The sequence below is a fragment of the Paroedura picta genome, chromosome 7, assembly GCF_049243985.1.
Source record: "Paroedura picta isolate Pp20150507F chromosome 7, Ppicta_v3.0, whole genome shotgun sequence".
Lineage (NCBI taxonomy): Eukaryota > Metazoa > Chordata > Lepidosauria > Squamata > Gekkonidae > Paroedura > Paroedura picta.
The window spans coordinates 28,337,517-28,351,780 of record NC_135375.1 but is presented as its reverse complement, the minus strand read 5'-3'; the positions used below and the strand labels follow the sequence as shown (position 1 = coordinate 28,351,780).

The 14,264-nt window shown below is 45.3% G+C and overlaps 1 protein-coding gene across 10 annotated transcripts in view; it reads left to right on the top strand.

The window, feature by feature from the left end:
• PDE4D (phosphodiesterase 4D) overlaps window positions 1–14,264 on the top strand; it is a 709,981-nt gene that overhangs the window by 137,810 nt on the left and 557,907 nt on the right. The window contains exon 1 of one of the 10 annotated variants that reach the window (XM_077347194.1): window positions 3,670–3,920. The exons of 8 other annotated variants lie outside the window; for them this stretch is intronic. In XM_077347194.1, the coding sequence (XP_077203309.1) occupies window positions 3,705–3,920 (216 nt within the window). In that variant the 5' untranslated portion in view covers window positions 3,670–3,704. Of the gene's footprint in view, window positions 1–3,669; window positions 3,921–14,264 lie in introns of those variants that run through there. One more of the 10 variants, XM_077347172.1, reaches the window with a different exon arrangement.

Genomic DNA, 14,264 nt, shown 5'->3' with positions numbered 1-14,264 from the left:
TGGTCGCAATAATTAGGAAATATATTAAAATATAAAACTCTGAAAGCGTAAAAATGAGCCTGGCACTTGATTTCTTTGGGCTGGCTGCAGAGGCCAAACAATCTGTTAAGATCGGGGCTATATATTCGCTTTCAAATGAAGCTCTTCTTCAGATAATGTAGCATGGGATTCCCTGGAGATGGCCACAGGCTCACCAAGTTTTAGACAGATTCATGGAGAATATTAATCAGGGTGACTGTCTGGAACTTCAGCATGCTTCTGAATAGCAGATGCAATTAGTAGAGAGCTCTTACTTCCAGGCTGTGCTGATAGAGCAAGCATGTGCCTGCCTATCTAAGGAGAGCTTTAATGGCAGAGCTATTTCCATCTGCTCTTCCTTCTCCTCCCTTCCAGTTTCTTGGAATATATAGGAAGCTGATTTCTAGGATGGAAGGCAGCGAGTACCTGTATGAGAAAAGACTATAAGAACTTCATTTACCACAGTGGTCCCCAACCTTTTTATCACCGGGGACCGGTCAACTCTTGACAATTTTACTGAGGCCCAGGGGGGGGGGTAGTCTTTTGCTGAGGGACACCGCTGCCACCTGAGCCCCTGCTCCACTTGCTTTCCCGCCGGTGCCCTGACTTCCTGCTGCCCACTGGGGGGTGCTACCAGCAGCAGCTGTGCAGTGCCACAACACGGGGGAGCCCCAGCCATGGCAGCCACTGGAGAGCACCAAAGGTGAGCCGGCAGCAGTGGCAGGGCAGCCCCCGAGGCAGCAGCCAAGGAGGAGGACGAGGAGGAGCTGCGGCCTGGTACCAAGTCATCTACGGACCGGTACCGGTCCCTGGACCGGGGGTTGAGGACCACTGATTTACCACATTGTCACCCACTCGCACAGTTTGTGGAGGTCCTGTTGGAGCTCTTTGGTTTTCACCATCCTGAATAATTTTGTGTCATCTGAAAACTTGGTCACTATATTACTCAGCCTTAATTCCAGATAATTTATGACCTAATTAAATATTACTGGCCCTAATACTGATCCTTGTGGGACCCCATTTCTTACTATCCTTGGGAGAACTGTCCATTGATTCCTACTCTTTACTTCCTGTTTTTTAACTATAATCCTTAAGAGTTTTCCTAATTGGTGTAGCAACCTCTAAATCTGTAACCTGGTCATGAGACCTCCTCAGAACCAAGTCCAAGATCAGAATGACTCTGTTTGGCCCTGTGACTAACTGTTTCAGTGTATAGTCATTTATGACTTTTTAAGAATCTTATTTCTACAGCATAACTCAAGCACATGTTTACCCAGTCAATGTGAGGTTAGTTGAAGTCTCACAGTATATTAACATTGTCTGCTTTAGCCCCTTTCCATATTTCTTTCTCCATCTCAAGATCTGCTTCAAGTATTTGATCAGGTGGGCAATAATACGCACTTATTTTTAAGTAATGCTTAGGGCCCTGAATTCCTAACCATATTGCTGATGTTAGGGAATTAATTTTCCTGATGTTTTCTAAAATAGTAGATTTTATGCCCTCTTTGATTGATGTACAATGCAACACCCCACCAATCCACCCTCCCTGTTCTGCTTGTAGAGCTTATATGCAGGAATGATTATTATATTCCTTAGATTTTCATCTAAATTGTCATTGAATGCCAAGGACTCCAACTCCTCAGTCTTGGCTCAGATTTCTAGGACTGGCATACAGACAGCTATAATGTGTTTCCCTTTCTAGTAACTCTTAGTCATCACACATGACCTTCAGTTGCCATTGTGCCCTCACTCCAAAGTCCTATTACACTCCTATGAATATTACCGTGGTTACACAATCATCCCCTTGGACTGACTTGTCCCAAACTGGAGGCTTCCCACCTCCTGTCAGTTCTCTCCCCCCCCCCCCCCCGATTATACTGTATTTGATAGAATGGCTTGAATTGATCATTGTCATTCTTAACCTGCTGAAGAGTTCTGGAGAACTTGAAAACTTGCACATGGTTTTAGGTTGTTTTGGCTGATCCTCCTAAAAAGTATTGTACATGTTGCCTTGGATAAGGGTTAGCCTCTTCCTGCTCTCAGGAAAGCAGGAGTCTTTCAGGGGTGGGCTCCTGATGAATCAACTTGATGGATCAAGCTGGGATGGCAGGTAATAGAACATGGATTGATGCCTACTTAGCAAGACAACCAAACTGGGCTACCTGACTGATGGATAATTTAAACTGCTTTGTAATTTATTTTCTGAAGGCATTTTGGACTGGTAGGTGGGATGGAGAAATACAAGTAACCTAGATGGACAGACCAAGGAATGGGTAGCAATCTTGCAGTGTATACTTGAGTGAAGCTGGGAACAAGGAGTATTGTGATTAGGCAAACGCAAGGGCTGTTCGCTATGTAGATAAGCTGTGCTAGAAGAAAGAGAGATGCTTTGTCAAATGATGTATTACAGGGAAGTGATGTCCATGCAGGTTGTTTACTGAACCTTAGTCTTCATGTCATGCTTGCACAGTTGGCTCTTGTAAAGTCATCACATCAGATTTGGAGCATTTATTTTAAATTATCCCTGATGAGAACTATTGCAACGAGATACAACTGTTTTCTTTGTAACTGTAGGGAAGTGTCATTGATCACAGTGTGTGTAATGCCATGGTTTATTTAGAGAACATATAGGTTGCTTGTGGGTGGAGGAACAATAGATGAGGCGGCTTGTGGCAGTTCTGCTTTGCTAGTTCCCTCTGCATTTATTTGTTTCCCCCTGAGAAAGTGTGTTTGCAAACTGTCTTTAGCAAAAAAAAAAATACATAAAGCTTTACAATGCTGTCTATAATATGACTCACTGTCTTTCTATTCAGGGCAGACTCCCCCCCTCCCCCATATGCCAGGGATTTTTCAGAGCAAGTAACACATGACAACTTAGCTTTTAAAAAAATATATTCTGAGTATCATATTGCAGAATTAAAAATAGTTTTATGATTTTCTTTAAAAAGGTAAAAAAGGATTATCTCATGAGTTGTGCTACCTTATGGAATCCATGCTATTCCAGCAGTCTAAAGATCCAAGGAACGGAACCTAAGTAGCTTCACCTATACAGATCTGTTTCACTGCTGTGTTACTTTTAGAAGAAAACAAAAAAGATGGGCAGTCCCTTCATGATCTGAGTCCTACACACTTGAAGGACGGTCCTTCACCTCAGTATTCCTGTGTGGAAGCTTTCTTCTTCCCAGTGACATCTACTGTCCATACATTCCTTGTCTGAAGCAGATTTAGCATTGGTCTGTGCTTCAGCCTTTTCATTGGCTGCCCCCATGCCTTTGGATTGTCTCCCTAGAAGTGGTCAGGAGTCCTCCAACCCTCCTGAACTTCTGCTGAGGCTGCAAAATAGAATCGTTTTGAGAGCTTTTGGGCACTTAGCTGAAGCTAAAGGGAGTTCCCACTGGTGGTGGTATTTTGATGTTTCAAATATCTGTTATTTAATTTTTTGCTGTATTACATTGTTTTGATGATGTTATTGTTATCAGCCTTAGGTTCTCAGTTGCTCATGAGATGGACATAAGAATATTATCAGTAAATTGCTATAACAATAGTGCTTATCCAGTGAGCCACAGATCTTGCAGAACAGGGCCCATTCCACACACAGGGATTGTTGCACTTTCAATGCACTTTCAATGCACAGGGAAATCCAGATGCAAAAGGACATTGAAAGTGCAAAGTCCTGCACATGCAGAATGAGCCTAGGTCTCTCCTACTTCCCTCTCCAGTTTACTGAATGCCTTGGAATATTGTTCATGGGCTCACTGGACCCTGATGATCAGCATAACTGGCAAAATTGGGATCTGCAGTGGGGGAGAAGTAACAGTGGAAATCATTGTCTCCCTTTTCCAAAGACTTCTGTTGCCTTAAGAACTTCATGGTTGGACATATGGCAGGATTCTCCAAACTCTGTAAGTTGCAAACGTTACATTTCCTTTATCCTCCCAATGCTACTCTGATCTAAATTAGGGCTATGCATGGGTATACACACATAAGTGTATGTAAATTGAGAACTTTCTGGTTAAGGTTCCTACACGATGGATTAGATTATACTTCCATAGTTTGGAATTAATAGAATTAATGGTCTTTCTTGCTTTGTTTTACCTCCTGTAAAGCAGCAGAGTAAAAAATTCCATGCTTCTGTTTCAGAGAGTCTTGTGTTCACCACCAGAATATGCATATATGCAGCTGAATAAAAGAACATTGTCCAGTGTACAACTGCCAGAGTGGTGTAGGGGTGTGTGTGTGGGAATCAAAATCAAATCCAGCTCTTAAAGGTAAAGGTATCTCCTGTGCAAGCACCGGGTCATGTCTGACCCTTGGGGTGACGCCCTCTAGCATTTTCATGGCAGACTCAATACGGGGTGGTTTGCCAGTGTCTTCCCCAGTCATTACCGTTTACCCCCCAGCAAGCTGGGTACTCATTTTACCGACCTCGGAAGGATGGAAGGCTGAGTCAACCTTGAGCCAGCTGTTGGGATTGAACTGCCAGCCTCATGGGCAAAGCTTTCAGATGGCTGTCTTACCACTCTGCGCCACAAGAGGCTCTGTGGATGCGTCTACACATCTCTTTGATAGCATTTTGTCTGGGCCAGCTGCCTTACACCATGTTGCTTTTAAGGAAGGAATGCTTATGCCTCAAAAGACTCTGGAGGGCTGATGCAGTGGCAACAAGCATCAGGCCAGAGCAGGTCTTCAGAGGAATTAGCTGGATAGTAATAGAAGGAAACACAGCAAAGTTTTTATCCATAGTCACGAAGGACTGTTAGATTATAACTGATTGCTAAAGCTGTAAAGGCTGCAAACCACGGGGTGGTTTGCGAGTGCCTTCCCCAGTCATTACCGTTTACCCCCCAGCAAGCTGAGTACTCATTTTACCGACCTCGGAAGGATGGAAGGCTGAGTCGACCTTGAGCTGGCTGCTGGGATTGAACTCCCAACCTCATGGACAGAGCTTTCAGACAGCATGCCTGCTGCATTACCACTCTGTGCCACAAGAGGCTCTTAATCCAGTTCTTACCTCTTTTTAAAAACTTGATTTGAATTCCTCAGAATTGGAATTAAAGATACTTTTATTCTGAAATTAATAGTCACAGAAGACAGGGTGTGGTGAGAGGAAGGAAAGGCTGAGGGATGACATGAATTTGCACCTGTAAACTTCGCTTTGCATACACTGATGTGGAGTATTCTAGGAAGTCTTTCGGCAGGGACTTGCGAAGCCATCCACTAAATAACTGAATGAGTTTTTAAATACAACTTTTGTGCTTTGTTCAGAGTTGACACATTAAAATACGGAAGGCCTGCAGTTGTATGGCCTTCATCCTTCAGCTTTCCCTGCCTGCAATAATGCCAAGTTATTTTTAACACATGGTATGCAAATGCTGGTAGCTTGGACTTTAATTTGCAAATGGAAAAAAAGATCCCTTCAGTAAATAGCTTTTGGATTGAACATTTCCATGATGCTGTTCTGACAAGCACATCAATTGCATTGCTCATCTCCACCAGTCATGAAGAAGCCTGTGTCTGAAAGATTAATAAGCTGCTTATTATTATTATTATTTAGAAAAAGCAGTGAACTGTGGACATTAAAAATACTTCTGTGATCATTTGGGTATAATAATGTCCATTTCTGCAGCGGTTGCTTTCCTTCAGCAATTGGGTTTGTCTGTTTAGTGAGATTTAAACATTTCACTTCATGTGTGTTATTGCAGCAACTTTCTCTCTCTCCATGATAAACCAGATCCAATATTGGAGATTTATTTTTCTCATCATGACGGATTCCCTGCCTGCCCCCTGCAGTTACTGTTTCAGGATGCTTTGGGCTGATCCTGCGTTGAGCAGGGGGTTGGACTAGATGGCCTGTGTGGCCCCTTCCAACTCTATGATTCTATGATATTTGAATCTAAATGAGGGTGGAATGGTATAAAACTAAAATTGGTGGAAACAATTTTTTTGTTATTCCCTGGGTTGTCAGGTAGCAACCCTAAACCTTTGAGAGTGGTCGTTGACTAGCATTCCTCGCAGTACCCTAGAGTAGCGGGTCAGGAACCGCCTCCGGGGTAAGGGGAGAGCCGACGGCCTGGGCACCGTGCGGCAGCTGCGCACAAATGTGCTCACGCAGTTGCCGCACATGCACGCTTTCGCCTCCAGGGCTGCGCTAACGTGCATGTGTGGCAACTGCTTGTGCACGTTTTTGCCACCAGGGGGCTCAAACGCGCATGTGCGGCAACTGCGTGGGCGCATTTGCGTTGCTGGCGTGCCAGCGGCCGGGCCTGCCTCTTCCTCGAGCTTCTCAGTGTGTGTGTGGGGGGGAGGCAGGTGCGGCTGCCTGCGGACCTGTACCGTGGCCTTCACGGACTGGTACCAGGCTGCGGACCGGGGGTTGATGACCCCTGCCCTAGAGAGCCTATGGCCGATTGATACTAAAATATTAGCAATAGTAATATAAGGTAAGGTTTCGATATTCATTGTGATTTGACAATATGAATCCAAATATTGATATCTAGATAGAAGATTAGATTTATATTTGTGTTGTTAATTTTATAGGAAAGGCGATAGGATTTTGCCACCTTTGTTACTACAAACTGTTTCTGGAGGTATGTGTATTTGAGGTAATTCTTTGCTGCATTGTTTAATTTGAGTAATATGAATAATAATCTGTACATTTTGAATTTAGGATTGGAGGTTTCAACCACTGATGAAGCCAATGAAAACGGAATTGATCTAGAAGCCATTATGGTTGTTCCTTCTGGTATATAAAAGATGTAAAAGAAGTTGTATTTACTCATTGTATATATTACAAACATATTGCCTTAGAAAGGTTCCCTTTCCTTTCTGTTGATAATACTTACAAACCTAGCTTTCCTCTTGATCTAAGTGCTGAATTAGGGATGCTGCTGCAGATCTCTCTTAAAATTTTGGGATGCATTATTTGGCCTTAATTAGTAATAGCTGTGATCTGGATGGGCCCAGGCAAGCCCCATTTGGTCAGACCTTGGAAATGAAGCAAGGACAGCCCTGGTTAGTGTCTGTATGGGACACCGCCAAGGAAGTCCAGGGTCACTGTGCCAAGGGAGGCAATGGAGAGCCACCTCTGATTGTCTCTTGCCTTGAAAACCACATGACTGTGACCCGATGGCACTTTCTAGCACGAGTCGTGACGGGAGGCTTTAATATAGATAAGTGGCTCTGGCATCCAGAAAGGTAAATTGTCCCTCTGTGCCGTTTCCCCCATCAAAAGTGCCTCTTGGCTGCTTTAAGCCTTGAGAGGGAACAAAGCCAGGAACAATTGGCACGTCTTTCTTTCCTTTTATTGCCTAGCAGGAGCAGAAGCAGCCTGGGGAGACGAGGCATAGGGCAAAGAAGAGTTAAGGTCTCCTTCTCCAGGGCTGTTGCTTTGAACCTTCTCTCTCTCACACTCACAAGCTTCTAACTTTGGCACACTTCTCTATTGTTTATGTTCTACACCGGCTTTTTTTTTTAAGAAGCAGGAGCCAGTTGAATGTCTGCATTTATTGTGCAAGGAACGACTCTTCTGCACAGTAAATTTGCATTGACTGCACTTAGGCTTGCATATCTTTGTCCTCGGTCTGAGGGACGCTGCAGCTTGCCAGTATTCTAGATGCCGTGTTGTGCGCCAGAGAAAATATCAACCCCCGCCACCTTCAGAGTAATGATTTGGGGTGATTGCCGTGTGTAGCATGGTTGCCCCCACGACCTAAACGCCTGAATACTGCGTGGGTTAAGTTGTCCCATGCAATGTAACTTCTCACAATGCCTATCCCATATTATGATTTTTTTTCCCGTTTCTAGATCAGGACTTTTTTCACACTTGGTTTACTTTTGTCTCTCTGAACACATTTCCTGTATGCATAAGCTTCATCTTCCAAAATGCAATCTTAGTGATCTTTCAGTATGTGCAGTTGCACTCCCCCCCCCCAACTGCTAAAGCAGTTATCAAGAGAAAGGGGGAGGGAGGAGAGACAGCTATAAACAAGAAGAAGAAAAAGGAAGAAGGAGAGGGAAGAGTTGGTTCTTATATGCCACTTTTCTCTACCCGAAGGAGGCTCAAAGCGACTTACAGCCTTCCCTTTCCTCTCCCCACAACAGACACCCTGTGAGGTGGGTGAGGCTGAGAGAGCCCTGATATTACTGCTCGGCCAGAACAGCTTTAGCAGTTTTGTTGCGAGCCCAAGGTCATCCAGCTGGTTGCATGTGGGGGAGTGCAGAATCGAACCTGGCATGCCAGATTAGAAGTCCGCACTCCTAACCACTACACCAAACTGGCTAACTTGGCATGCAGAAAGTTCCACCAGTTTCCTCATAAAGATTTCAGGTTGTTTGGCTTGCCCTGAAACATGGGGGGGGGGGAGCTGTTTTCAATCATGGTAGACTGCACCTTACTAGGCACCTTACTAGGCTTACTATGATCTCACCCAGAACAATTTCTGGGATTGCCGTGTTTTCGGCTGCTGCTACCAGATGAAGTGAGCAAGGCACCTAAGAAACTGAGTGCATGATTTCAATAGTTTAAATCAAATCTATCCCAACAGTGAGTTCAAAAGCTGGAAAGGAAATTTTGCTCTCCCAGGGAAAGAGGCAGAATGGAAGGAGACCGGGGAAAGGGTCAAAGTAATGGCAGACCCGTTACGCAAAAACATGCCATCATTTGGGGGAAGTACAAGATCTTGTGGAAGACACAGATGTAGAATGTCAGGTTGCGATTGGGTGTGACATGAGTATTCTCTTGCAGGATTATCAATAGCAGACAGGCTGTTGCCTGTCTACCTGTAATTGTCTCGACAGGAATGCTATCGATGCTTTACATTCCCAAGTTGTACAACTCCACCATCTAGCTATGCATTTATATATGCTTATTTTAAGGTATTGAACAGTTGGAGGGCTGTGGCTTTCTTTTCCTCCCACCCTCTCCAGCAATCCATTCTGTGAAAGTTTTATTTTTGAATTGTTAAACCAGTGATTTCCTGGATCTATACTTCTCTCCTTTGCTAGACTACTTGTCAAGCCAGTTTCTAAAAGGAAAATGTACGGTAAGCTAGTCCCCCTCCTGCTTTTACAAGAGGGCAAGTTGCCCTCTTTTCAGTACAGATAAAGGTTGCATTATTACCTTTAAAAGGCTAATAGAAGTATCAGGCACAATTGAACATGCAATTGGAAAATTGCTGGGGCTGTGGAAAAGCCCAAAGTCAGTCACCAGTAGCAGAATACCTTCTGCTTAAGGAAACGAAAGCACATTCCATTTCAACAAATGGGATGCATGCTCAAGTGTGAAATGTAATGAATTTGTCATACATACTGTGTGTGCTGAGTGCTTATGTTTGTTTTAAGAGACTCACAGATTTTTTCACATTTTTGCACCAAAGACAAGGTTCACATACAGCTTCCTTCACAAAAAATGAGTACCTTACGGCAGTGGTCCCCAACCTTTCCGAGGCTGGGGACCGGCAGGGCATCGGGCCGCGCCCGCACGGACCGGCCGCGCCCGCAGGCCGCACCCGCACATCGGGCCGCTCGCGCGGGCCACACCCACGCATCGGGCCACGCCCGCGGGTTGCGCCCGCACGGGCCGCGCATGCGCGATGCGCGGCCCGGCCCTGATTCCCTCTCCCCGCCCTCCCGCAGTAAGAAGCTTCCTGGGCCGCAAACTTGCGGCCTGGGAAGTTTTTTACTGTGGGGGGGGGCGGGGAGAGGGAGCTGTGGCCCGGCGCCATGGCCTTCGCGGCCCGGCACCGGGCCGCGGGCCGCAGGTTGGGGACCACTGCCTTACGGGAATGTTTGAATGGTCTTTTATGCACTGCTGTTTTCCTCTGCTTTTGCTCTGCATATCTCTTGGGTTTTCCTTTCGGCTCTGCATTTCCCCTCTTTCCTCAGTCACCACCAGCACAACACACACCAGCCTGCAGCAACACAAGGAAGCTGAAACCAGCATCTCAGTTGATGTGCTTGGCAGCGATGAACACTGCTCTTGACCAGTGCACCCCTTTTCCTTGCTCACAGCTGGATGCCGCACCTCAGGGAGGCTCGACAACCCTAGGGAGGAACTTCTGGACATGCCAAGGGCCCTGATCCTCCAGCAGGAAAGAGAACATTCTCTCCCCCACTATTCATGCAGGACTGGCTGCAGGGTGTCCTGCCCAGCTCTGCTTAACTTGGCCCCTGCCCTGACTTGCTCCCTCTCATATTTTCTCGCTCTGCCTCAAGGGCTGGAGGAGAGACACAAACCTCCAAGCCTCCCTGCTGGAAGAAAGAGGCACTTCCCAGCTGAACATGGCATCTCCTCCTGAGTGCACGGTTCTTCTAAAACTTTTTACAGAACTGTCTCTCACACATAAAATTTTCAAAACTGCCACTAATTCCCCTGCCCCATGATCCAAGTTCAGTAAAAAGGAGTCTTATCATTAGACTCATTCCTCTTCTAACCCCCCTCCCCAGAAATTGACAAGGTGCAAAAAGTAAGCAGTTGTGGTGCTTGTACACCAATGAAAGGGGGGGGGATGTCTGATGCTTTGCTGATGTGGCTAGCAGAGAGCCAGTGTAGCATGAAGAATCTCTACCTACCATTTCAAAAAAGCACGCCCAGCGCAAAACTGACCACTAAGGAGAGACCAACCAGGCTGCACAAAAAAAGGGGGAAGAAAAGAAATTTCAGTGCTGCAACACTATCCAATTTCTCTCATTGGTATGTGGCACATACACTCCACAATTCCCAAGAGAAAATTGGGAAGGGGGGGGGCATGGATCGCAGGCTCAGGATTCGAAGTAAGGCCCTGCCAATGTGACTTCTGTGAAAATCGAAAGCAAGCTGCGTGTGCATAAAAGGTCTTTGTCTTCTTTCTTGCAAGGGTTTAGATCAGACGATAACTTTGTGATGTTGCCAGAAAGGGAAAAGTATATCTATGTTTAATGCTGTGGCAGTAAAGAGGCTGAGGGGATGGATGCCTGGCTTTGGAACTTTGGAGGGAAGTCCTCAGATCAAAAATGGTTTAGTATCACCATTTCAACTACAGCTCAGGCGACAAAACTAAAGCATTAAAAGACAGAACTCTTAAAAATACCTACTGGTGGGGAAAACCTTGCAGAACTTTCTTGGTACTGGAAAAATAAAGTAAAAATGCTGGCCTTCAACTTGAGATCCCTATAAACATGTACATGTTGGGGCACAGTTCATTGGCAATTTCTCCTTTGCAAACCTTGTTGAAATGACTGAGACATGGAGAATTTGCCAATGGACTGTGTTTTTAGGGCCATTGAAAATCATGGCTTTCAGTGGATGCGTCTAAAAGGTAAAGGTATCCCCTGTGCAAGCACCGAGTCATGTCTGACCCTTGGGGTGACGCCCTCTAGCGTTTTCATGGCAGACTCAATACGGGGTGGTTTGCCAGTGCCTTCCCCAGTCATTACTGTTTACCCCCTAGCAAGCTGGGTACTCATTTTACTGACCTCGGAAGGATGAGTCAACCTTGAGCCAGCTGCTGGGATTAAACTCCCAGCCTCATGGGCAAAGCTTTCAGATGGCTGCCTTACCACTCTGCGCCACAAGAGGCTCTGTGGATGCGTCTACACATCTCTTTGATAGCATTTTGTCTGGGCCAGCTGCCTTATACCACGTTGCTTTTAAGGAAGGAATGCTTATGCCTCAAAAGTCTCTGGAGGGCTGATGCAGTGGCAACAAGCATCAGGCCAGAGCAGGTCTTCAGAGGAATTAGCTGGATAGTAATAGAAGGAAACACAGCAAAGTTTTTATCCATAGTCACGAAGGACTGTTAGATTATAACTGATTGCTAAAGCTGTAAAGGCTGCAGTTAAGTGATGGATGAGAGATGAGTTACATTATCCTTGGCATTAAAAAATGCATGTGTGATGCCAGGAATACAAATAAGACTTCTCACTGGAATTTGCCACTTGAGAAACTAACATTATGATCTGCTAGACTAGATGGGTTTTTACTTATTAAGTTGTGACTCTGTCTACCAGGAGAGGGTGGAGCTGTTTTCTTGGAGTGCTCTGATAGTTGGCTTCAGCAACCTCCTTGGCTACCCTGTTCTGCCAGATAGATCTGTCTTTTGCCCTTGGATTCTGTCCCAAGGATCTGGCATATGCACCCAAACACACACGAGACACTACCATGAAGTTGAAAGGAGGCCTATACCTTCAGTGGAAACTGTGGTCATAAGACATCAGTCATACTGATTAAACAGGTGGTTTCCAACATTCTAAGAGTGGGGGTGGGGTGAGGAAGCAAGAGGTTTCCAGGTAGTTGCTCATCGTGTATAAAATAGTGGGTACCGTTATTCGTTTTGGACTGTAGCTGTGAGTATATGTTAATGGAGGAGTTGGATATTAGAATGCTTCCTCATACCTGAGCAAAATGTGCACATACATAAACATTGATGCCAGAGGCATGGTAATTTAGTGTGTGCGCAATAATTTTTGTGTTTGTGGTATAAATTGTGCGGTGCCCCATTTACAGATTCAGGAGATATAATCTAGAACCAGTTCTACCATGTGATGTGTGGTTTGGCTGGAGGGCCCCTGAGTTTTCCTCCCACATTTGTTTAAATAAGTCAGATGCAGACTTGAGTCTAGACACTACTCCTTGCCACTGAGGCATATGCTTCCCTGCTGGATGAGAGGCACAGACTCATCTTTGGCTGTTCTAAGTTGTGCATATGACTGGGGTAATGACTGAGGAAGGGAATGGCAAACCACCCTGTATTGAGTCTGCCAAGAAAACACTAGAGGGTGTCACCCCAAGGGTCAGATATGACCAGGTGCTTGCACAGGGGATACCATTACCTTTAAGTTATGCATGGAAGAGCACATCTTGTGAGCATCCCATTGATTGTTCCCCAAAAGTTTTTAAAATGTCTGCACTCCTGCCCCCAATGAAGAGCCAGAAAAAATGTGTGCATTAAGATAGAAGTTTTTAAATTACCGCATATACTCACATATAAGCCAACCCGCATATAAGCCGAGGTACCTAATTTCACCATAAAATGCTGGAAAACCTTATTGACTCACATATACGCCGAGGCTGGTGTTTGGATAGTGGCTTTCCCCCCTTCCCTTCCCTTCCCTTCCCTTTTGGGCAGGATCTTCCCCCCTCCTTTTCTTCTCCCCCTCCCCCTCCCTCTTTCCCTCTGACCCCTCTTGCCTTTTTATATCCAATCCTCCTTCTTATCCAATTCCCTTCTTCTTAGCTCAGTGTTCTGTTTCCTCCACTTTCCATTCCTTCCTCTAGGGGCGTTTCCTCCTTCTGCTCTCTGCTCTCCCTCTGAGACAGAGGCTTCAGAGCTTCCTGCAGCAGCAGCATGTGCTAACCTAATGCTAGCCTTGTTAAGGCAGTGATGGGGGGAGGAGGAGACTGCTCTTCCATTCCCTCCCACTGTCCCTCCTGGGTTTGCTGCGTCTCTGTTGCTTCCTGAATCTGCTTTTTCAGTTAAGTATACTTGTCTCCCACCCCCGCCCCCTGTCTTGTCTGGCAGCTTTTTAATATACCTGCATATATACCTGAAAAAGCCAAGGGGGACTTTTTCAGCTTTAAAAAAGGGTTGAAAAACTTGGCTTATATGTGAGTATATACGGTATGATTTGAATGGCCCAAATAATTAAATTAGTTCTTCCCTCCCTTCCCTTTGTGCAGGTTCCTTAATAGGCTGCCCCATTTGAATAACCCACCCTGGCTCCAAACTCAACAGAGACACCGGCTATATCTTCTTTTTTCATCATCTGCACCAAACTTGTGCATGTGATTCCATCCCCCACAGTATGTATGCAAAAGTTCAAGTGCTGATCCGCGACACTGACAGCTTTACTTCCCCAGCTGTCTGGGATCATGCAGTTGTTAGCAGCTGATTTGTGTGCCTCTTCCTATCCTGGAATGCCTCAGAGTGCTATCCTATCTAAGTAAACAACTAGCACCTAACCCACAGAAATCCGCCAACCCCAATTAAGACCTCACCAACTCATAAAGATCTGGACAGCCTGTATAGCCCAACTCCACAATGACTGAAGTAGGTGAAAAAGATCCATATGACATGTCTGTGCTTTCTTTCCAGCCTGCTTAGTGACCCCAAAGGGGTAAACAAGCAAGACATTAAAACTTAGGTTAGGCAGTCACATTTCTAACCCAACTCAAACACTGTTCCACTCACACATGCTGACACCACTTATTCATATCTTAACATATGTCAAAATCTTAATTTTTGTGTTTTGTCCTGTTATGAATATTGATT